Genomic DNA, 25,054 nt, shown 5'->3' on the forward strand with positions numbered 1-25,054 from the left:
ATTATTCACTAGTGTTATAGCTAGATGCCATCACTGTTCACAAGTCTGTATAATGTATTAGAATGAGCATATTTTCCTGTTAGAATAGTCCTATTGAAAACATTGAGAGGTAGCATGAAACTCGACTGCTGAATAAATCGGACACCGATGGCAATTCACAGGTCTGGAACCAGGCTAATCTATAGGTGCTCACACCTTACAAGTTGTGTGTACATCAATCTACCTCTAGTGGAGAGAATGGAGCAAAGATTCAGCCATCAACATCTGTAAGCCCTCTTGAAAATGTTAGTGTGGTCCTAACAAGCAGCACCACCCTGTAAACTACTTGTGCCTGTAACATCAATAGAGTCAAATATAACAAGACGAAAAATGTAGTTTGCATTCGATCTTTATTCCCAAAACTGAAAGAGTGAACCTAGTTTTGTACACAAAGCCATTTTCAAACACTGAAACAAAGAAGAAAATTTGTTAATGGGGTATTTTTTTAAACATTCTCAGTGGGAGAAAAGTCTGAGGAAAAGACAAAAAAGGAATAAACACCACTTTTTATATTCTTTCCCAAAAGGATCCATCTTACCATCACAGCCAAAGTACAAACCTGACACTTCTCAATGTCTTCCTTCTTTGTCATTTAAATGTCTGCTTTTTCTTTAAACATTAAAGCACTTGTGGTATAACCAAAAAAAAAATTATTTTGATTAAAGTGCACTCATAGAAACAGAAACCAAATTGCATTTTAAATCAAGACAATGTCAAAGCATGTGGGAAAACTGGGTACGCTACCATATGACATAGAGTAGCCCTGTGACTTTAGATCCTCTGACCCACTTTTCACCAGTTTCACGTAATTAGTACTCCTCTTCAAGATCGTCATCCAGGTCAGAAAACTCAATAGATGGCCTGTTGTCTCTGATCTCCTCATCACTTTCCCCATGGGGAACTGCAATCCAGAGACAGTAAGTCAGATTCTGTAGCCCCAGAATATATATAAAATGACAAATACAAAAGTGAGCGATCTACAGTATAAAAAGCTGGCAGTGTTAAACATGGCAATTGCAGACGACAGGTCGCTTGCAGCAAATCAGGACTGCCTTTCAACAAACACATAAGCATAGGAGAGATGATTGAGCAACATACTTTCAAGATTGTCCATGTGTTCATGAAGAATTCTCACCAGGTTGAATAACTGGGTGAGAAAGGGAAGATGTTTCTCTTTTCAAGATTTGCATTCTACCGCATTTCAAACATTTTCAAATCGTGTAAATTAGTACCGACTTGTGGTTCACTGTGTAAGAAGGCTAAGTGCAAACATGAGTATACACGTCTAGAAAAACCAGGAACGCTGTGTACACTACAGTCTGACAGCAAAAAATAGAAAGTCAGACAAAGTTCAGAAAGATTAATGTGATACGATCAACTGTAGTGCTAAGTGTGTTTGTGAAAGTGTGCGTGTTCTCACCCCAGCTGCGTCGACTGCTCCCAGAACATCAGAGAACCTCTGCTCGCAGAAATGCAGCAGCACCACCAGATAGAGACCACTGCTGATAAACTCATCATATTCTGACTGAAGAAAAAAAAAAAAATTTATATATAAATAAATAATAAAAACCACACACAAAAAAACCAAACACATACAGCAGGTTACTGACAAAATAAAGGATATAACCCAATAGTCTCTGGAACTCTTTTGGAAGGACAAACGCCACTCTTCAAAATATATTTCCTCATTTGGTAAAATGCTGACTCACTTGCACGTGTGTCCTGTATAACTCTTGAATGTCAAAGTTGTCTATGTTCAAACGCAGTTTCTCCTTGCACAGTTCACATGTTGTGATGGCCTCAAGGTTTGTGCCTAAAAAAAAAAAAAGAAGAAAAAAAAAACACAAGATAATACACATCGACTTGGTTGACAAGATGTCGTTTTGGTGGAATCTGCAGCAAAAGTTAAGAGGTTCATATTTACCTGAGCCAATTTTAGAGCGGAGCCACCTCTTGATGCAGTCCTGGTGGACGTATTGCAGGCTTCCTGTACAGCGGCAAGGCTGAATCAGAGGGTTGGATGCAGATTCCTCCCCCATCTGGCAGATTCTGCACAGGTCACCTTCCTCATCAGAGTCCTCAAGCAGCAGTCTATAGCAGGAAAGGACGATATTTAGCTCTACTGTTGATACAGTCCCTCCCGTTTCCTACTTTTACTTAAGAAAAAAAAAAAAAAAGACTTAAACAACCCCTTTTGAGGGTATTTGATGAAGTGGACAACAATACAATTTCAATGGCATCTTTATGCCATCAATCCAAGATGCATTTTGCCTAGCTGAAGAAGGTTATTGGTTATCTGACCAACTGAAGACAACTAGTGTAGAAAAAGTCCGAGACCATTTCCCTCAGCAATATTAATTTAAGATAATATTGTAGGCTTAGATCATGCTACATTGGGTGCATGTTTTTTTTTTGTGTACAGCCTGATAAAACTGATGTGATAAAAGTACAATTTTGACTATGATATTGTCCAAGGTGTATTGCTAAATTTTGAATTATCAGTTTGTGAATAAGTGGGCTGAAATGGAACAGCAACAGCCTCATTTTGTCTTGTTTTCTATTAAATGTTAATGGACAAGATGCAACATGTAAATGAATCTGTTTGAGGTTCTGAAAGGCACCTCTAACTGAACTAGGTTAACAACACGCTATGCTAGGTTAAACGCATCTTGGACCGACAGTTTCACTGTACTTTTACTAATACAGCATAAATTGATAATCTTGTAATTAAAATGTTTAATACATTCCCATTTTCAAAAGGAGGACAAGCATGCATATTGTGTGGGAGATCAGAATCCATTACCTCTCCTTGATCTTGCGCAGCTTCTCTTGATCTCTACTGGAAACTGGCTTCTCCTTCTGGACATCCAGTTGGCTCTCAACACCGCTCACTGGACCCACAGAAACTGCAATGTTCTCATATATGCCGACTCTGCGGCGTGGTGAGAATGCAACTGAGGCATCTTCGAGTTCAGGCAATGTTTCATCCTCGCGTCTGCAGGGAAGGCCTGTGCCAAAGACCTCTAAACCAACTGCTCCTTCTTCCTCTTCCTCCTCTTCCTCCTCGTCGTCGTCGTCGTCATCATCTTGTGATGCTTTATGCTCAAGGTTATCCCACCTTCTCAGTAAATGCTGCGGATGGCTGTAGCCTTCTTCCAAGCCTGCAGTTGAGTGTGCACTCCCGTTCCTTGCATGTCTCCTGAGGCGAGAGAGGAGAGGAGGGCAGCGGCCACGGAGGGAGGAGGAAAGCCAGGAGGAGCCGGTGCCTCCTCCACTGCTGGTGCCATTACTACTGCCAACGCCAGGCTCTCTCCACAATCCCATTCTGGACCGAGCCAGGCCACTGCGATAGCCATCGTTGCTGTTGTTTTCCTGGATAGGGGCGAGGTCTGCTCTGCGATTCCTGAGGCTACCTAAAGATACCTCTGGTCCTCCAGCTTCAGGCTCCACACTAGGCATCCTGGCTCCCTCGTCACTGTCCACAGACTCTCCGCCAGTTGATGGACCGTCATCATCAAGGGAGCGAACACTGGAAGATCCACTAGAAGAGTCTTGGCTGGAGCGCCGTGAAAAGAGACGGGACAACAGGCATCGAGTGGAGCGACGGCCCTCTGGCTCTGCACCCTCAGGGGCTGGCCTTGGAGGGAGCGAGGCCTCTGGTCTGGCAAGGGGAGTGGTGTACCAGGGGGTGTGGGTGGAGTAAAAGGAAGAGCTATCCGAGGAGGATTTAAGGTTTCCCATTTGTTCCTGAGATGAGCGAAGGGTGGATGAGCTGTTCAAGAAACGGGCTGGGGTTCTGCTGCTGAAGTCACGCACCAGAGGAGAAGGCCGCTGGGATGTGGAAGATGAGAGGTGGCGATTTAGGGAGCTTTCTCTAGCAGTGGAGGATGGAGAGTAGGCAGTCTCTTTAGGCCGAGCTCCTTGTGCATATGTGGAGGTCACCCGATCTGTCTGATCTGAAATGAGGGAATAGAAGAAGAGCTTGTGTGATTGGCTTATGTTTAACAAAACGCTTAGACAGGTTGTGTGCGCGTTTACATCACAAAATATGCCTACACAATGAGGAAGTCAATCCAGGAGGCCTCCTTCTTTCTTCCAAACCTGATAGACTGGGCTCGTTCTTTGTCTCTAGCTCTCTCCTGGACAACAGCGGCTTTGAGGAAGAAGATGATGGCCGTGAGAGTAAGTGGCATGACCTCCACGATGAATCCAGCGGGTCATTTTGTTTTTCACCTGTAACTGTTCAGCAAAAGGAGTACACAAACGGTTTTGAGGTGCGGAGATGCCTCTATTGCAGGTGAGTCAACTAACAGAAAGAAATGCAATGTGTAGCTCGAGCCAGGTAGCAGGGGTGCGCTCTGGACAAACTGTATGCAGTTAGAATTAATGTCAGATCCTCTCATGTCCTCATCACATCAGAACAATAGGATACACATTCAAAATACAAGAACAACTTTGCTTATGACCTCCACAAGCTGCTGGTATTATGTACCTCTGCCACTGCTGAGCCCATTACTGGAATAGGTGGATCCAGCGACTGAGGTGCTGGCTGTTCTTGAGTACAGTCCTCTGTTGCTGTATGACAGTTTGGCTCTTTTAGAATCACCATCATCACTGGCGTTTAACAGAACTGAACGCATCCCCAACTTCCCATCAGAATCAGTCTAGGAAAATGAAGGCAGAAATTAAATATAAAATTCTCATTTCAAATGACATCATTCAGAAATACTCCTCTAATCTCTACCCTAAAATACATTTTCAGGCTGTGTTTTGCCTGCAAAGTACCAGTTTGCTCCTGCTGCTGAGAGGGGATTCAGCCCACGGGCGGTCATAAGATCTGCTGGAGGACGTCAGTGAAGACGGCAACTTCCAGCTGGTGGAGAGACTGTCAGAGCTGCTGTAGTCTCTGGACGGCCGCAGGAGACGAGAACTCTTCCCCCACCCCCCAAAAAAAAAAAAAGTTACAAAAAAACAAACAAAAAAAAAAAAAACAAAAACACAAAACACCACCACACTACACAACCAACCACCAGTGGTGCTATGGAACAATGTTTTGATGAATGGTTCCCCATTTTGTATGCTAGCAGGTATGTGATTGGCAAAGGGCTAAAAAGCAGGAAAATATACTGAGACCCCCCCTTAATTACTTAATAGTTAGGGGGGGGGGGGTCTCCCGAGTTTCACGTTGCTGCTCTGCTTTAGCTGATGTTTTAATTAAGTATGTAGAACTGTTTGCAGTTGAAAGCTTTTTGCTGGTCGCACAAAGTTTACAACGGACGACAATGTTCTTTGCATCTTAGACTATGACACAGTAATGGCAATAACGTTACTTACAGCTATTGAAAATACCTCTCCCTGTTACCAGTCTTCCTTTAGCTTTTTGGCTAACAGCTGACTTGATCTTAAGGTCCGGTGCCGCTAAGCTGCTGCACGGTCGTGCATTTACGTCAGGGCTGGTGCGTTCAGTAGCGCAGTGTTGCTTGGATTAGTAACTGTTTAGGAAATAGCATTCCGTTACATTACCCTTTACTGGGAAAAGTAATATTGCAGTATTACTGCCCAACACGTTACCACTGATACGCGAGAGCGTTTGTGGTACACACTGCGCAGGTGTGGAATAGGCAGCTGAACGCAAAACAAAAACATCCTTGTTGATATTTTCAATGGAAGAAAACGCTATACACTTCAGCCTGTAGATGTCCTCAAATCCTCTCCATTTCACTCGGCCAGCAACTATCTTGGACTCTTCTGGAAAGTACAGAAGAAACCAGACAGGGCCCAGGTCAACAGTAACACTATCTTTTGAGACGGGCCTTGATGAGGAGCAGGACTGAAATACACACACAACATGGGCCAAAGAATCCAGGATGCCCTATAAAAAGACCTCCAAAGTGTCTGCTGTTGCGCCACTGACACATGTAGTTAGCTACTGTGGAACCTGCAAGAAAAGAGCTTACTTGAAGGCCCTCCCCCTGGAATACACTAGAAAGGCACATGACTAAGCCCCAAGTGGTATAGAAACACAGATACAGTAGGATCATGTGGACTCAGGCCCAAGAAGTGCAGTTGTTGTTGTTACTGTTGCTCTTGACCGTTTTATCCAAGCATGTAAAGTGAATCTACTGTGAATCTAAAACACTTTATGCAGGACACCAAGACGGATAGAGAATACTGAGGCAGTGGGGAAGTAAATTTGAATTATACATGTTGTAGGCAAATATATAGACAGGATGTACACTATATATAAAACAGCAAATATATGCATGGTTCCTAGCCTTTAGACATTTTTTCTTTGCAATAAGTCTGAGGTCTGTGCCGTCAGCCTACCTGCTGGTCCAGGTCTGCTTTGTAAGCAGACGATGCCCTCGGGAAGCGGTCATTATTTAGCACCGTCTCCCTACTGTACAGTCTACTGGAGCCCAGTGATGAGGAGGAAAGTGTTGGACTTGATGTGTAGGACGACCTCGAGCCGGACAGACAAAATGGAAGTCTGCGAGACCTAGAGTCCATCACGGATTGCCTGTTGCGATACAAAGATGATTACACGATAGTTAAGATGTGCTGGCAGGAAGAACTTGCTCACAAACGCGTCAATTATTCCCCACCCAATGGCAAGATATGGCATGAAGTGTACACCTTTTAAAGGGGCCTGCGCCCTCTTCATCTGGCAAGTAACAAGGCTTGGCAGGGCGGTGTGTGAGCATGTCTGATATACCGAGCGCACATGACGGTGTCTGTAAACACTAAAAACTTGCCACGATGCTGCTTCCTGGACTTGGTATCAGTGACTATTTTTGGGACTAAGAACTCTTTCACATGAACTTGACACTTCCATGGAGCAAGCAGTAGCACTTGTGTGTGTCTAAGCAAACAAAGTGCTCCACAAAAGTTGAGACACTGAGATCACTTATTAAGCTTCATTACTAGATCCAACACATTGCTGAGCCAACTAAACTGTAATGTTCTCTCAAGTGCTATTGATGCATTAGCTGAAAGCCAAATGTACCAGTGGTCCTGAAAGGGAGAGTTGAGAGTTTCTGACATAAGGTGATACAGTATAAGTTACTCCCTGGTAGTGATATGGATCCATGGACATGAGCCACAGCACATGTGGTCAAAGATAGCTCAGCGTGCCCAGATAACAAGAATATTCCAAACCACAACACCGTACTTTTCATACAAACCTTTAGCAACCCACAACTGCATAACAACATGTTAAGTGGAGTACAAATGCTTTATTATTAAACAATAAACAAAACTGTTGGAAAGGTAGTCTAGGAAGGCAATCTTTAAGAGAACCAAAGTATAAAAAAAATAAAAACCAAACACAAAACTTAATGTAGTCAACTACTACTTGATGCTTGTGATGCTTTGCAGCAAGCTGCAGGTGCCACATCTTCTGGGATATATACACTCAGTTTACATAGTGCACCTTTCTAAAACGAAGGTACTCTAATAAACAAAAACCCTGCAATTAATCCCACCTTCACACAGTTTATAATGTCAAGTTTATGTTGCAACTCTTTCAGAGAAATGGTATTTTTGACAATGTGGTGGCGTTGATGAATTGTATCGACCTGTACAGACGGGTGTCCTTAAGGTTTTGTCCAACCGCCATCTAACGAGCTTAATTTTAAAAAAGTCTACATCACCACATAGCCTCCACAGTGACCATAAAACTGAAACATATTTTGAAAAAGCGTCCAATTAAAGAGAACATTCACGAGAAGTGTCTTGCAGAGCTGTTCATTTATTGCATTATATTGCGAAAGTGCTAGGTTTAAATGACCTTCGTTAAAACACTGACCACAAGATCTGTAACTAACTTACCCTGATTAAATGCCCATGGTTCAGTATCACGATCCATTAGTAACGTTAGCCATAACGGAAAGTTAACGTTTGATTTAACTAAATACAAAGTCTGAGCAGAGGCAGCTTAACGTTAGTCACTCTGAATTTAAAAACCTAACATTTTGTGTTTTAGAAGTGAGGTAACATTACCTTGCCTGCTTCGTCTTCCTTTGCTGATTGATAATTTACGAGCCTTCTTTTCGCCACCGAATTGCAAAGAAGGTTAAACGTTAGTTAACAGCTAACGTTAACTAACGTAACCATCGAACATCGTAAAACATTAACATCGGAAGACTTTAGCATTATTAGCATTTCCCTTGCGTTTTTTCCCCCGTTAACAGTTCCTGGTCGAAACTTAACGTTACCTGTGGCACATGAAATCGGAAGTTATCGATCGGTTAGCTAACGTCCCAAAACAACCTTAGCGATTTAACGTTAACGTTCCTAATGTTAGCTAGTAACGTCGATTAGGAAAAACACGCCGTTTTGCAGTTGCAAGCTAGCTAGCTGTCATTAAATATTTAATACCTCCCTCGGCTCGTCCGCATAAGGTGACGGAATAGTTCTACTGTTGTTTCCCTTCAACTCGCCAGAGCTGTTTGCTACTGCGGTTGACATCTCAGTTAGCTGGCTATAAGCTAGCTGGTTAGCTTGCCGATTGTACATTGCATTGCGAAGTCCTGACATTTTACGTTAACTAATCAGATGCGCTAAATGAAACATTGGGTGTTTGAGACATGCAGTGCCAGCACCAAGGAACAATTTTCATAAACTAGATTCATAACTCAATGCACAGTCGGCATAACGTTACTTCCTCACCTTTGATTCGCCTTGCTTTAGCACAACAGGAACGATGGCGTCTGTGTTGTTGACTGCTGTTGACACAGGGTCAGGTGATATAGCCTACAATGACTCGGAGGGAGTGGTTTACAAGATTGCTTTCAGGTGAATTATCCTTACGCACATAGTTCACCCACGTTTTTCTGAGTCAAATTTGAGCATTTAACGTTATATTATTGCACCCCGAAAAGATTTTACACAGTGATAAAATGAAACCATGCCTTGCACTTACTTTGACATTTGTCTCCTCAAACATTTTCAGGACAAGTCAAACAGCGTGCCCGTGTGGCTTAGATTTAAAATCAATAAATACATCAGTCATATTTTCATGCACGGGGATTAATTCAGCAAACAACTTAAAAGCTAATATACGTTGTTATGCCACAAACACACCTTTTTAGCTTGGCTTTTGTCTAGTGTGGGTTGATTTCGATATTCTCTTTTACTGTTAGCCTATTTCTTTTTTATTATTGGTTATGTTATACACTATTTTATTTATTTAAAAGTTTTTTTATTTAAATATATAACCTGACCTGACTACACCTGTCTGAACAATAGATCATTAATCCTATACTCTCTCAAAAGATGTCAAATGTAGGCTACATATGATGTTTCAGACTTCCTTTATTACTTCTGTTTTCACAGCAAACGGTGAAACACAGGAAGACCATGAAGATCTCTGTGTACAATCCAGAAAAGCTCTGACCACTGAATGGCTTAAAATGAGTTGAAGTCCCTGTGCACTCACAAGTAAACACATGTTAAGTAATTTTAAACTATTAGAAGTAGAACAGTTGAAAACAAAAACAACTACAGAGAAGCAGAAATTTAGGTCATTTGTAAAATGTATGGAATGAAAAAGACACAAGAAACTAGCTATAGTAACATCATGAGAGCTGCAAGTGTATTCCCTGTGGAAAATACCATGTTTTTTAGGCATTACCACTGCTAGATTTGTCAGTGAGTTTGGGATATTGGCAAAGGCTGCATAAAAAGCAGCCCACATCAGCCAGTGAATCCAGCTGTAAACAAAAGACACCTTTTATCTTTTAATGTCTGGAATATAAGTCATGAATAAAACAGATATACAGTGGATAGTACAGGGTACAACACTGTTGCAGTTGAGTTGCCTCATTTTTTAGATTATACATTGTGTACTATTTGAAGTTGCAGTTCTCCTCCTGAAATGTTAATTCATCCATCCATCCATCTTCTTCCGCTTATCTGGGGCCGGTGGCAGTATTCTGAGGCGTTCCCAGGCCAGATGAGATGTTAATTCAGTAATTTTGTTTCATAAAGGTAGCAGTTCAGCCTGTGTTCTGTTTGAGTTTGAGTTTTCATTTGCAACATTACATTGCAGTGCTGGAAAGTAACTAAGTACAAGTGCTGTGTTAAGTACAATTTTCAGGCACTTATATTTTATTTTTACCTTTATTTACATTGTATTTACATGCAATGCTACTTTGAGAAGAGGCAGCAGGTGAGGCTGGGGAAAATTACATTTAGCGCTTGGACAATCAGCACTGGTGATCCTAATGGATGTGTGCACTCCTCTCTGCTCTTCTCCCTTTACACCAATGACTGCACCTCAGGAGACCCGTCTTAAACTTAAGTTTGCAAACAGTTATCGAAGTTCAACCTGCCCCAGGATCTGCCAATCCAATGCTATACCGCAATTATAGAGTCTGTTCTCTGTGCATCCATCACTGCCTGTTTTGAATCAGCCACCAAACAGGACAGGAATAGACTACATTGCACAGTCAGGACTGCAGGAAAAACACTGGTGTCAACCTGCCCTTCATTCAAGACGTATACATCTCCAGAGGGAGGAAACAGGCAGGAAATATCACTGCAGACCCTTCACACCCCATACAACCTGTTCTAACTTCTGCCCTCTAGGAAGTGCTACAGAGCTCTGTATGCCAAAACATCCAGACACATGAACAGTTTCTTTCCACAGGCCATTACTACAGGGAAAAATTTACCTAGTGTCAGGAACAATCCCTGTACAATAACCCTGTAACACTAAACATCCACGGTACCTACAAATGATTAATTCTATTCTATTTATTATTTTAACATGTATCATAATTGTCAAATAAAAATCTAAGCAGACAGTATATACTGTCATGTTCACCTACTTCATTTATATAATGTAACCGTTTACCCTTGGCACTCTGTCTGTGTTTCGCTATTGTCTTATTGATGACAAATGTTGCTATTATATTTGTGAGCACTTTGAAAGCAACAAAAATTCAAAATTATTTTTATGTGTACTTTGCCAATAAAGTTGATTCTGAAGTTGATACTTAACATTTCAAAGAGAAATATTGTGCTTTTTATTTATTTTACAACTAGTTACAGTTCAAATTTAGATTTACATAAAAAATGATATGATAGTCTCATAAAATATGAATCGATGTTACAGAATAAACTACCCATCAATATATAAAATCTAAACAAATCAATCAACATTCACACATGTTTAAAGCTCCACTATAATATTTAACATTCTGCAATGGTCATTCTGCATTTATTAATAATGAACACTTACTTTTGAAAGTGTATCTTGCTTATTATACTTCTACATAAAGTCATAATTGCAGGGGTTTCACTTGTAATTAATTATTTTTACAGTGTGGTACAGCAACACAACTTTCAATCATTGTTTGCCATCTAATTATTATGATTATGGCCGACCAGCTTGATAAACCTCACAGCTAATGTGTGACTATGAATTATTTAGATGAGAATTGAGAGGACTTTACAAATTATACAATTAATGTGATGAAGGCATATATTAGCCATCATGGTATGGGAAGAGAAACAGCAAAAAATGTGTTTTGAATTGCTGATATTTGCCAGTGCCATGATGATATTGATATATTCATTAAAATGTTGAATGAATCTGTTAAAACATATAAATTATAGCAGTTTGATATTGAATGTATTGGTTTGAAAGTTTATGTAATTCTTATTAGATTCAAGTTTCAAGTATCTGTCTTTCATGTGTAATATCTCATACACACCACTCACTGGATTTTGACAAAACTGGGGCATGTGATGCATCTTACGTGCATCATGGCATTCTGACATTTTCAAAATGACTGCCCCAGGGGAGACACTGTAAATACAAGTCAAAATTAATAAGCGAAAACTTTGCTTACAGCTACTTACATGATTTTCAGCACTGGTGAGTAAATGCCAAATGCATAACAAGTGGTTTTCTATGAGAGTCAAGAACACAAAAAAGACATCTAATCATTTAGCAACTCCTCATGAAGACATTTGGAGCACCATCTACTGAACACACTGAATCTTTGTAGGGACAACTTGTTTTATAGATTATATTTTTAATGAAAACTGTTTACAATAAAGTCTCTGTAAAGTAACATTGTTTCTGAACAAAGCTATGATTTTTCTAAATGTGACTTTTTAATGTTTTGAGCTGCATTTTGCATTTATTAACTAGTTAGAACGTTTGTTAGATGGTGGTAGATGGATAGAGGGAGAAAGGGTCCTGACATGCACAAAAAAATAAAATAACCAGCTTTACAATCAGGTAATTTTTTAGTAATTTAACTGGCGTGTAACAAATCTAGATATGTTTTTTTAAAAGGCTGTAGCTAGTAGCTCTAAAATAATTTGAAGTGGTCTCTCTCATATAAAGCCAGGTGCAGATTGCATAAGATATAAATGAAAGCAGTGACTGTCTGACTTGTGACTGTAGCCTCAAACTATACTGACAGATAATGATGAAAGAGTGTATTAACGAGACAAAGTGACGGCAGAAAAGAAAGCAACAGAAGATTAATTACTAAAGGCCATACATTATCAAGAAGGGCCATTTAGTGTCTTTCTCTAAATGTATAGACTGCTTGGGACAAATCTTTTGATCTAATGGCCACTGTTTAAACTCTTCATAAAGCCATATGGTTCATCAGCATAGGCGTGGTGACCAGAAGGATCAGTGAAGAACTACTGACCAATAATTGTCATTTGTAGCATTTTTTAAAGCTGTTGCTATTGATGATGGTCCAAATTTACTTAAAAAATTATCAAAATCATACACAACTGTGTTTCCATTACATTACATTGACTTATATTTATTTCTGGACTTACCCTAACCATAACCACTACTTGCCCAACCCCAACATTAAACCCCTAACCTAAACCTAAACCTAACATTAAACCAAGTCTAAAACTTAATGATGTTTGTAATGTGCACTTGCGTTTTGTCCGCAAAAGGAAGGCGAGCCCCTGCAATGTGACTGTGTAATGTCCCCATAACATGAGTAATACATGTCCACGCACACATCCACAGTATCTCCACAGCACTCCAGGGCTGACGTCATTATGAAAGCCAAAGGAAGCTAATAGCCACTAAGAGGCGCTGTAGTTCACTGTATTTCTCTCCACATCCTTGGAAGACGCAATTGAGCTGCATTTATATTTGCATGCCAGAACTTAGTGTTTGTTTAGTCAGGGAGGCAATTAAAACCAATTTCAACAGGTTTAATTAGATGGATTTGAATAATTGCTTTGAAAGGCATTATAGATCCCGTCATCACAGTAAATCCTGGATTAGCAGCATTCATTTGATTTGCATACTTTAACTGACATCTAATTTAGTAGACCCCAGGAAGAACTGATCACAGATAAATCTAAAGGCATACCTTTTATTCATTTTGTCTTCATGTTGCAGATATTATACTGTGTTTTTTTACACTGAGAAAAATTCATTTACCATACAAAAATGTAACACACTGAATTCATGTTAAGTGTGTGGGGGTCCAGAAAGGTCAGCTCGGAGTGGAGAGGGAGCACTGTTGCACAGCAGATGCATAATAACGTGAAGGTCAACAAGATGCTCATCATGCTTGGTAAAAAAAATGTAGCACTTAAAAGGCCCAGCGATCCATTATTAGTTTGCATGTATACATCAGTGAACAGTGATCAAACCAAGTGTAAATCTACCCAAGGCTAACAGACCAAGAGGTGAAGGAGAAACAGAGAGTGAAAGGGATAAATATAGGAGGGCGGAGCTGCAGATTAATTGCTGACAAAAAGGACGCCTGACCTAGACAAATGAGGAAGTGCAAGGTCTGGTGAGTTGGGGAGGAGGATGCTCAACCCAATTGCGGGTCTGTAGGCCAATGCCAGTAACCCCCCCCCCCTTTAGACACATGATTCTGCACACTGCTACGTGAAGAAAGACTACAAGCTCTCCTCCCCCAGTGCTGCTGATAGGACGATAATAGAGCATTCCTTGGAGCTGTTTCTCATTCATGCTAGCTGTGACAAGGGAGGAACATGCTTTCTTTTCCACTGGGGGCAGCTTACTCTTTCAGCTAAGATCATAGACATGTAACCTGAGATTTGCACGCAGTGCGCTCCTCTTAGTTGAATCCTCTTATTTATGTGGATATGAGACGCATACTTACCTGTCTCTCTGAGCTGTTGTTAATTTCAGCTGTACAGGATGGCATGGTGCAAAATCAAAGTTTCCTGATGTGCAAAAAGAAAGCATAATTAGTGCAAATTGGTGGTGAATTTTCCCTTAGGTTTGGCCTGTTTAACCAAATCAAATGGCTTTAAAACCGCAAAACAACACTGTAACAATGTCACACAAAACTATAGGGACATGGAGATGTTGATGTTTACACTCTGCTCATGATATTGACTTTAAATCGAGCCTCAAGATACAGAATAACTGCAAGAATGTCTGGATTTGTCCACAACTGTGTAATCACAAAGGAATGTCCTGAGACATTTCTGCTTTTCCTCTACAAGACCCCTCTTTTCCCACGGCTCGTCCAGGTCTTGAGAATCTGTTTCCTCTCGCTCTGTCTCCCTCCCTCTGTCTCCCTTCCTCCCTCTCTGTTTGTGGAGACACATGAATACCACAAAGGCTGGTTTATAGGACAACTACAATACAAGCTCAGTGTCTTCAAGAGTGCAAAAAGCAAGGGTATGTGTCTTCTCAGAAACCTCTACGACATCTAGGCTAAGGTTTTGAGTTATTTCCAGCAAAAATCAAACAGAAGCTTCACGGAAACAAACACGCAACACAGCAAAGTTGAGTGAACCTACTAAGCACATATTCTAAGTTGTTGTCTTGTGGGAATTCCCTCTGTTGTGTTGCTTTCAGAAACCTTGTCACTAAGAGATATAATTGTTTTTAAGGTTCAGAAATTGTGTAGATCAACAAACAGCAGGCCAAGTGTGGCTAAAGATGTGTATGTTTTTGGAGTTTAGTTGCATGCTTACAGTGCAATGTCTGTGTCTGCTTTGTCCATTTGACGATGATATTAGGCTGTATTTAAAGTATGTATGAGCCTGCTTCAAACATAGGACTTGAGACATACATCTGAACACATCAGTAACAATGGTGAAAATGCAAGGCCACATGTGTTAACACTTTAGGTCACATGTTTGAGGGGCACCATCTAAAATGCTTGTGAGTTATTTGCAGACATTCTTCTCTTGCCATAGGTTTGCTCTGTTGCCATCAGTAAATATAAATCCTATCAGTGTAGTGTTTTATTGAAATATGTTGCAGACAAAATGAAAAATCACACACCTTTCACAAAGAGAAGGAGCCCATTTTTCATTTAGTGACTTTTAGCAAAGCAATGTTTTTCCGCACAAAACCTAAACTAAAAGGTTTTTCCAAGGATTCAAAGAACATTTGTTGGTCTTAATGTTCCCTAGACACAAAGTGACATCTGCCTCCCTCAATGCATGCCTGCTGCTCTTTGTTCAGAAGAGCACTGAGGGGAGAGCACATTGAAGGCAAAGATGATGTCACCATTGTGATCATTACTGTGCTGTGTGGTGCCCTATTTTTGACCAGACTGAGGGCAGGCCAGAATGTCTGCCTGCACACTGCCAGGAGGAACAGTGGCCTGCCAGTATTAATTAACACAGGGACTGTTTTCGTCAGTCCTAAAACCGTCTTAAGACCACCCCCACAGGCCCACCTAAGTCTATGCTCAGATGCTCTTTAACAAATAGATAATTTGAACAATCCGACAAAGGTTAGAGGATGGGTTCTTACCCTCATGGTCCTGACTCTTTTGTTTTGTTTCAGTTTCTATCATTCAATTGATAGAAACTAAATGATGTATTCAATATTTCTTGTATATCCCTATATTTTTGGTCAAACATGGACATATATCTACCCCTCTACATGCATGCATTTCCTGCTGGAAAACTGTTTAATAAAAATCTACTTAAAAGAACATTAATGTATTGTTATTCAGCAACTAAACACGAGTCCTACATTAGTCCCGCCCAGCTATATTAACACTCCAGTTCAATGTGAACATGTCTGTTGAATCATTTATTTTGCCAGTCAAAGAAATTAGTAGAGACTACTAATTATTAAATTACAAATATGCACAGTCACACTAATAGAAACGCACACATTTACAATTTTTTTAATGAATAGTAATTTTACTTCAGGGAATAAGTGTGTATTTTGTTCAAATTCTATTTCTGATAAACTTAGAGGCTAAATTGACATATAAAGCACTGTAGCATTGTAAATTTGACACCATTATACATTTAGGGGTTCATTTATCGGCCATTATTCATAATGAAACTTTCAAACATGCAGGTGTGACAGGCTGACTGACAGATGTTTTCACCTTTTGACTTCAGAATAACAGATTTTTTCCACTCTAGGCACAATGTGTTTATTGTGTATTTGTGTCCTATTTTTATACTGTAGGCTTAATTGTTACAGTTCCCAGTGCATTTGCCTTTTATAAGGAATTTACTCCCATTAGGATCTGAGTGGCTACCAAGTCAGTAAAGATGCACTCCCTCTCCCTGATTTTGTTATTGTGACCAATAACTCTATAAATTCTCAAAATTCTTCCTAGCTCACTGTTGATGTTTTGGGTTTCAAAATATCAACAGTGAGCTGAAGGAAAGTTTGGGATTTGAGTGTGCTGTTGGGTGCCATAAGAAGGTGTGTCTTTGAACACATAGTTTGAGTTTTTTTTTGATGAAGCACTCTAAAGCACTCAGCAATCAGGCTTGGAGGCAAATGTCAGCTCATGATGCATATAAACCAAGTTGTTAATACGCTGAGGGATTAAAGATTGTCTTACACAGAAATTGCCAGAAAACGTACAGTATCTTTGAACACCCTATCCTAAAATGCATTTAAAATTGGCAAAGAACTCAAAGAGGTCTGTTTGTATAGGTTTCTGTGAATGATCAACATGTAAGACATTTCTGATTAGATGAGAAATAAAAATTTTAATAATATTTCTTATTTCATTTAGAGTTATTTTTACTTATATTTTCTCATTTTGATTTGAACTATCATGGACATTTTTCAAGATTTAACAATTGTGGCTGAAGTACACAGTGTGTTCATAAAGCTTTTACTAATAGTGTGTATCTTGTAGGAAGTTATTCATATCTCTCTCGACTTTTCACATCAAACACTAAGATTTCTCTAAACACAAAAAAAACAACATTACTGTCCCGAGTGTTTGCTGATTAGAAAGAGTACATGGGCGCTTGCCAGCATTATGAATATGGACATTATATCTGCAGGGGGGTCTTTTTATTATACATTTTATAATTGCTCTTGGGGTTTATGCACAGTTCAAACACACCTCTAGAAATTAAGGCTTGATCAATAGATTTTTGATTGCCTTGTCACACTGAAAATAGCTCGTATGGTATGTGTGGACATTTTCTTCCACATTCAAATGAGATGAGGTGAGATCTATAATTAGAACATAGGTAGCATTTTGATACAATGTGTTAGCATCAACTTTACTTTGGGTTTGTTTTTTGTGCTTTCTGCTTTTATTTCTATGTAGGAAACATAACAACAGCTATGGAATGGAAAACAAAACAAAGCCTAATTCACCATGCACACAAATATATGCTCTCAGTGTTTTTTTTAATGGTTTCCACATCAAAATACACACAGGTGCTTTGCGTTACGTAAGCTTTGTTTCACATGTGGTCATGTGTGGGCGAAACAACTCATGTTTCAGGCAGCTCTCACAATTATTTAGGCATGAAACATATGCCAGATCAGACAAGTAATGATTTCAGTTTTGCTCATCCTGTAGCCACAGTATGGATGTATGTAGCAACAATGGTTGTTTTGTATTTGTACATTACCTTGACATGTGTTCAAAATATAGTTGAATAGAGACATTTAAAGGGAATGAAACCCATTCCTATAGTTCTTTTCCTACTCTCCTTGTACCAAACTCAACCTTTCAGATGCGCATTTTAATTTAATTGTCCTTTTTTATGTTGTCACAACACTAATCCTTACAAACAAACGCTTTCTGTACTCTTTATTTCTCTTTGGCTTTCTTCATGAACACTCGGCAATTTCTTAAATGGACAAGGAACTGATTAATTTCACAATTTAAAAAAACCTGTCGGCAGTTTCAGTGTGACTCTTGCTATTCAGAATTTCCAGGGCTTCTCAGTTACAGTAGAGTGTAAGGCACACTAGACATCCCAATCTGTTATTTATATCAGTGACTATGTCTTTAATTTTTAATTTTTTTTTATATGACAGATGATTTCCTTTTTAAAGGTGGCTGGCGTTGTTGCATAATAAGGACCAATGTCCCTTCAATTAAGGAGCCAAATTCTCACTCACATGAGTCTGGTGTGTCTTAAAAAAGGTGTTCACAGTAAATCCTGGTCATGTAACACAAGGCATAGCTAATTTGAGATTAGTTACGAGTTTCACTTTCAGTACACTGCAGTGTAAATAACATTATTCCTTTTCCATGCTTTGATCCAAATGCTTAGGGAATTCTCTGCCAAATCAAACTTGTCAAACACCCTGCTTTAAAAGAACAAGAAAGCTTTCTGCCTGCAGAAATTGAACACTGTTAAATCTCAGATGACTGACAACAATGATGTCTGTCAATATGAGCTGAGAGCCTCCTGCGGATTAGCATTTGAGTGGAATCCTATAAAAGGTAGCTTACCATTGCATTACAAATCACTAGTGGGTGACTTAATAGAAGAAGGTCTAGTCTCCATGGCATCACAAAAATGTTTCTTATTTTCCAGGTAATGGCCGTGCATTATTTTAGTAATGTGAGTGTATTTATTTATAATAGACCACGTAAACTTTGTTGTAATAAAAAACACATTGATGTTACACCTGCACAACAGTGATAACTAACATGCTTTCTATGTGGGTTAGAAAAGGAAACACCAAAATCTCAGTAATGGTAATAGAAAATGTAAAATTTTCACTTATCTGTCAAAGTATACTCCACTGTCAAAGATATATGCTAGCTACAGTGGACAGAAATCAAAGCTAGTTATATGTAAACTATGATAAAGTAATGCACTGAAGCTTGAAATTCAACTGTGAAAGTAATTTCCCTTGAAAAATCCCCTCAGCTTCATGTGTCAGAGATTGTAGAGTTAAAAAATGTAAGTAATGTCAGGTTTTTTGTGTTGGCATCTGTTTTTCTTTTTCTTTCTTTTATGTCAGTATGAATAACGGAAATTTCATGTCACTTGTTTTTACATTTTACAATTATATCTAAGTAACTGAAGTTAACTGTATTTAACAGCAGCCACCCCCCCCTCCGGGTGATGTTCATCTCGACTTGAAGGAAAATACCAGGTTGATTACCTTAGCTAAACCACAGGACTTAGGTGCAGATTTAGTAAATGGAAAATCTGCTGACATTTTGTGTGGTGTATACACACTGACATGGGTAAAGATCTGTTTTTATTTCATTCAAGGTCGTTTGGCTTTGCTCAGGTTGGAGTGACATTTTCTTGTGATCTTATTCTTCATGGGGAGATGCATCACTGTAGGGCTGGGTCTTGTTTCTCCACTTTCCTGGCACAAATGACTCCTCGTTCCCAGAAAAGGAACATACTAATGCTCCCTCTCTCTCTTTGTCTCTTTCTCTCTATCGGTCACACACTGACAACATGTGCACGCAGACTGCATCCCCTCATTGAATGACAGTGTGAATGTACCTCATCAACAAATGACTCACTCTACTACTCTGCTATTATGATGATTTCTCCCTTCTGTGTATTACATCATGCAACAGAAGGTTCTACTCAGTTACATTCACCACAATAAACACTCTCTGAGTACACTCATTTAGACTGTGCAGGGGTTTATTAGTCAACCTTGCATGGAAAAAAATATTTCGTCAATCTTCCAAATCACTTTTATCTAGTTCATTTTGTATGCATTTACTAAAAGTACAATGTTTTGACAAGTTGACTGTGAATCACGAGGCTGACATTATGATGGCTAATTTGTATCACAAAAACACTTAACGTTGCATCCCTGAACGTGCTTCCTGTTGATGTCTCTGGGGTTAAAGGTCAAGGAGTAATGCATATTTCACTGTCATATGGATTCCCATTTACCATTAGGCGCAGTTCGGCTTTCAAAATATCTATGATTGGGTTTACACACCAGAAGCCATTACATTTATTGCAAACCTTTTTCAGTAAGGCATAGTAGGATGCCAATCAATAACAGCGTTCATCTGGCATAATTACAGAATTTCATGTCAGCAAGAGAATATGAATGCTACTTGAGGCACACCAATATTCTACATATAGCAGCTGCAAATTGGTCCCTTGTGCTTTAATCACACAGGCAGTTCAAATCATTGACTTTGCAAATCATTACATCTCACAAGGCATTGTGTTCCAAGACTACTGACGTATTGAAAGGATGCTACAAAGAGAAGATACTACATGGATGGGAAGAATAATTACAGTCCGGTTGCAGGCTTCTTACATTAATCCAAAACAAAAGATTAAATTAAACTCAACTATTATAGCAGTGTAAGATGTTGGAGGCAGGGAGGAACAATAGCGCCTGACTCATTCTATACAGCAGAACATAGTCTTAATTTAATTTATTGGGTGTTTATTTAATAGATATTATGTAGGACACAACAATAAGTGAGGACTAATTCAATTGCATAGAAAGACATCCTTGGGCCACTTTTCTTGTGTGTGAACACTATTTTAAGCTCCATTTATGGTGTTCAAATTAAACATCTTAGAGTTGCTGGAAGCTTCTTGTGTTAATGGAATCCCACATAGCGAATTGTGTGGGGAGGAGAGCAGATGAATCTGTATTCCCTGAATGTGTCTGGGCAAAAATCAATAAATGCAAGCACAGCTCCTCGCTTCTGACGGCTGTCCCTGTCTTTGCATGGTGGACTAATAGAAAAATAATAATTAAATCCAAATCACCAGATTAATTTGTTTTCCATCAGTCTCAGGAGAGATCTCTTTTTTTTCTCCTGTTTCTTTAGTGGCTCATTATACTTTCTAATCAAGACAAAAAAAGTCCCTCTTTTAGACAGACATGCTGTCTCCCTTCCCCCTTCTCTTCCCTGTGGTGTGCTTTCTCGCATTGCAGTCATTGTGCTGGCACTTATTATGTTACAAATGACCGAGGTACGGCAGGCATTCTCAGTGTGCATGCAAAGAGGGCCCACCCTTCTATGCTGCTAGTGCCTTCTCCTAATGACGGTGCTCAGAGTGCCCCCCGACGCCACCCCATGCAGCCCTCTCCCCCATTCCCGCCCCCATGTGCTCTCTTTAATGAAGATTCTCCAATGCAATTAAAAATCCTTGCTTCTTGCTGCTACTGTATGACAAACAGAGCCACTGTCATTCCTCATGTCCTGTCATTCCTGCTACAAGAGGCGGAGGAGATGGAGAAATACACCAGGGTGCCAGTGGCTAGAGAGACAGATAGAGAGGATTTTGTGAGTGTGTGTGTGTTTGAAGAAGAGCAAAAACCCCCATCTCAACAGGTAATGGAAAGGGGCAGAGAAGAAAATCAATGACCAAAGAACATGGAGAGCGAGCTTATGAAATGGCTTTAACTGCACACCACACGCTGAATAAGGGGTTCTGTGTCCATCCTCCAAACTCGGGTGATCATGAATGTTTTATCAAACCCCCACCAACCCCCACCTCCTTTTCTTTCCTTTTTTCCCTCTTTATATACACGAAAATGATTTATTTCTGAGCAACATCTTCGCAATTCTTGCAATAACATCAAAAACGTTAGGGTGACACTTTTGGATGGTGTGACATAACAGCAGAGAGTGAGAGAGAGAGAGTGAGAGAAAGAAAAAACTGGATACATTTATGGTCATTTATAATGTTTATGAAGCATTAATATGAATGTGCCTGTAAACCAACACTCCATCAAGCTGCTAACAATGAGTTCATTGTTTGTGTGTGATTTATGAGGTGTCCATAAACTAACAGTGAACAGTTTGTTAATCCAGTATAATACCTGTTAAAATGGATACAACCAGGGGTGATGTGACAAGTAGAGAGACACACCAGTTGGCTCTGGCTCTGTGACCCATCCTCATCCTAATCAGGGTGGGGCATATAAGAACAGTTGCCCACTCCATCTGCAAAAAAAAAAACCTCCCCACCACCCCACCCCCTTGTTGTTTTCCAGTTGAATGAAATAATCTTCCCCCGTCTGGAAACCCAGTCTGGGTCAGAGGGCCTGCGTTCAGCCTGTTGCTTATTGTGTGTTCAGAAGAGGAGGTAAAGCATACAATTAGGCACAGATGGCTGTCTTTGCCAGGCAATGTATTGATCCTATACTGAGGAAGATCTGTCCCATTTCGTTTTGGCAAATGCCTTCTAATTCTGAGCCCGTGTAAAACTGATTTGTGTTTGATCATGTATCGTCTACTGAGGGATCATCATTCGGTCAGTTAAGAGTGAGACACACAGGAATTTTAGTGACTCAGTGTTGAGAAATGAGTGTTACTTAATTCATGAAGTATTTTACTGATGTAGGATAGAAAGATGAACAGATCCTAAAGGAAAATTTAAGATTATATTTTTAACTTAATAAATGTATATTAATGTGTGGTTGATAATATTATATTCAGCCCTTTAGATTTGATTCCACATCAGTTCAACATGCCTTCAGTTTTTCACTCAATTAAAACTGAAACGGTTAGTCAAATAAGGTTAAATAAAGTCGATTAATCGATTGACAGAAAATAAATCAACTATTCTGATGACCATTTCATCGCTTAAGTCATTGAACAAGCAAAAATGCTAAATATTGTCTGGTTCCAGGTTATACTCACAATGAATGCAACTTTATTCATATAGCGCCTTTCAAAACAAATCTATAGGCTTAAGTAAACAAAATATGAAGAAGACTGCACAACGTTTATTTACTCTGCAAGCTGCAAAATCTTCGTGTGCAGGTATAATTTCATGTATTTTCGTTAAATCCACCTCTTATAGCAGATATTCAAACCATAATCGACATGATAATAATGAATCAAACTGATTAAAGTTATGTGAAAGTTGGGTGTTTTCTATGAGAAAACTATTTGTTTTTTTAAGCAGCCTATTTCTTTATTTGTTTTCTATTATTTGTTTACACTCGTGGGCGATAATCGCCCTAGTTCTGCGTGGTTTAAGATGCCACAAACAACATCATAAATAAAGTTACCGCTACAACAGTGCTGTGGAGCTAATGGCAATGTCGCATTTAAAGTAATAACGGTCAATAACTGTATCCTTCGTTTACTACGGCCGCTGCACAAATGATAAGTTTTCTTTGTGTGGCAGTAGTGAGCTGACGTCAGGTCGGTTCCTTGAAGTGGAGCTGAATAAACCTTGAGAAGAGTCTCCTTCAATCTGCTGTTAGTAACTAACACACACACACACTCACACACCGAGACTCAATTACTGCCCAATTCCCTTCTTTATCATTCGTCCCCGACCTCTTTCATAACCAAAACCGACCAAGGAAAAAAAGAGGCGACAAGAAGATCAACCCGAAGTGTTGGTTGAACTAAAAGCCCACGCTGGAAATAAGTAAAGTGTCGAAACTAAAAAAAGGTAAGTGTTTTATTTCACTGACGCTGTTTTCCCCACATCAGCGATGAGCTGCGTAGAGCTGGCTTCGTTTCTAGTTTCTTGGCTTCTTTTTTTCAGCTTGTATAAAGTGGTTTATAGATAGTTTCTTGTTTTCTGTTACATTGTACTTAATTCAGTCGGTGTGTTCCGTAGCGGTACATTTGGTCAAATCCGTAAAGTTTTGTTCTCTTTAATATAAAAACGAAGTGTTTTTCCCCCTCTTCTGAGTGGTGACCTGATAGTGGGAATCGTCTTTGTGTCCCTCTCTCCTTTTCTCTCGCACCGTTCACTCAGGCTGTTGTATTTGATAACTTGTCTTATCGTGGAGAAATTAAACTTTTAGGGTCTATGGTGTTGTCTGTTTTGCTTTTATCAACCGTGTAAATGTATAGTTGACGGTTTTGGGTGCGTATTTTCTGCTGGATGTTGTAACCGTCAACGTAAAGGGGGCAACTAACCAGGCACTGGACTGCCGTTGGTCCTCGCTGCCCGTCCGTTAAAATACATCCAGTTTAATAGTCCCTCGACGCGAAAATAAAACAATTAGCGACAAATACATAAATATCCCCTTCGCTTCGGGTTAACTTTGACGTATAATGTTCATTTCTGTTTCCAAAGCGGGTCAGAGTTTGAGCTTTTCGTGTTGCTAGTCATTTTGCTGGCCAGCCTGCCAGGGAGCTGCTATCGCGGTCGCTTCCTCAAACCGAGAGGCACGCAGGCAAGCTAGCAGCCGCTTGGCCGAGTTGTTGAAATTTATCCCTTTGTGTATATTACAATATCCTCCATTTTTTTCTGCCCCTTCCAAAACAACAAGCCTCTCGCCATCTTGGTTATTTTAAATCCATTCCCCAAGCACCCCTACCTTTCCCCTCTTCTCTCTCTCTCTCACTCTCGCACACACACAAACACACGGGCTACTTTAAAAGGAAATGGATCCACGTTTTTTCCCCGCAACTTTTACCAAAGTTTTAGACTTGTTAGGGGGAAAAAACCGTGACCGATGATCGCGTCCTGTCTGAGGTTTTAGAAAGGAAATGAAGGTGGCCAATATATTTTGTGAAGCCCATTCTATCTATATATCAGAGAGGAAGTAGTTTGTGTTTGTGGACGAGACGTTTGCTTTAAAAAGCTGATATTAAGTGACGTAGTGTTCATGTCAGGATGGTGTTTGTTGGAGAGGCAGGTGGACGTGGTATTTTGGTACAGTCACAATTAAACAAAAGTAGTTATGCTATTTTTAAGCTAACATGTTGAATGTGATTTTTAAGTTTACACATTGCTGCTTTATGTTTATATTTGCAATTGAGCATGAATGAGCGAGTGAGGAAGGAAGGAAGGAAGGAGGGATATTAATTACCAAGAATCCTATAAAGGGAGGAATAGTCAAAATGAAATTTAACTG

The 25,054-nt window shown here is 39.7% G+C and overlaps 2 protein-coding genes and 1 long non-coding RNA gene across 12 annotated transcripts in view; 2 read left to right on the top strand and 1 right to left on the bottom strand.

The window, feature by feature from the left end:
- Positions 1 to 608: 608 nt before the first annotated feature.
- marchf7 (membrane-associated ring finger (C3HC4) 7) lies at positions 609 to 8,862 on the bottom strand. Of its 3 annotated transcripts, none has more exons than XM_046033623.1 (11): positions 8,710 to 8,862; positions 6,367 to 6,559; positions 4,825 to 4,971; positions 4,532 to 4,703; positions 4,096 to 4,278; positions 2,843 to 3,995; positions 1,964 to 2,130; positions 1,749 to 1,852; positions 1,460 to 1,564; positions 1,138 to 1,186; positions 609 to 940 (listed from the first exon to the last, which is right to left on the bottom strand). In XM_046033623.1, the coding sequence occupies exons 2-11, from the start codon at positions 6,547 to 6,549 to the stop codon at positions 849 to 851; spliced, it is 2,355 nt and encodes a 784-aa protein (XP_045889579.1). In that variant the 5' UTR covers positions 6,550 to 6,559; positions 8,710 to 8,862; the 3' UTR covers positions 609 to 848. The 3 variants fall into 3 exon arrangements, with proteins under 3 accessions (XP_045889579.1, XP_045889580.1, XP_045889581.1); XM_046033624.1 differs by lacking the exon at positions 8,710 to 8,862 and adding an exon at positions 8,041 to 8,377; XM_046033625.1 differs by lacking the exons at positions 4,825 to 4,971; positions 8,710 to 8,862.
- LOC123959524 lies at positions 7,919 to 10,045 on the top strand. Its single transcript, XR_006822325.1, has 2 exons — positions 7,919 to 8,835; positions 9,376 to 10,045. It is a non-coding gene; the product is annotated as an uncharacterized LOC123959524 (long non-coding RNA).
- A 13,376-nt stretch (positions 10,046 to 23,421) lies between these two features.
- baz2ba (bromodomain adjacent to zinc finger domain, 2Ba) overlaps positions 23,422 to 25,054 on the top strand; it is a 63,985-nt gene continuing 62,352 nt past the window's right edge. For 5 of the 8 annotated variants that reach the window (XM_046032196.1, XM_046032199.1, XM_046032197.1 and 2 more), the window contains exon 1: positions 23,422 to 23,634. The gene's annotated coding sequence lies outside the window, so the exon portion shown is untranslated. The remainder of the gene's footprint in view (positions 23,635 to 25,054) is intronic. The other 3 variants (XM_046032198.1, XM_046032200.1, XM_046032202.1) reach the window with 1 other exon arrangement.

This window comes from Micropterus dolomieu, linkage group LG20 (genome assembly GCF_021292245.1).
Source record: "Micropterus dolomieu isolate WLL.071019.BEF.003 ecotype Adirondacks linkage group LG20, ASM2129224v1, whole genome shotgun sequence".
NCBI classification, from domain to species: Eukaryota; Metazoa; Chordata; class Actinopteri; order Centrarchiformes; family Centrarchidae; genus Micropterus; species Micropterus dolomieu.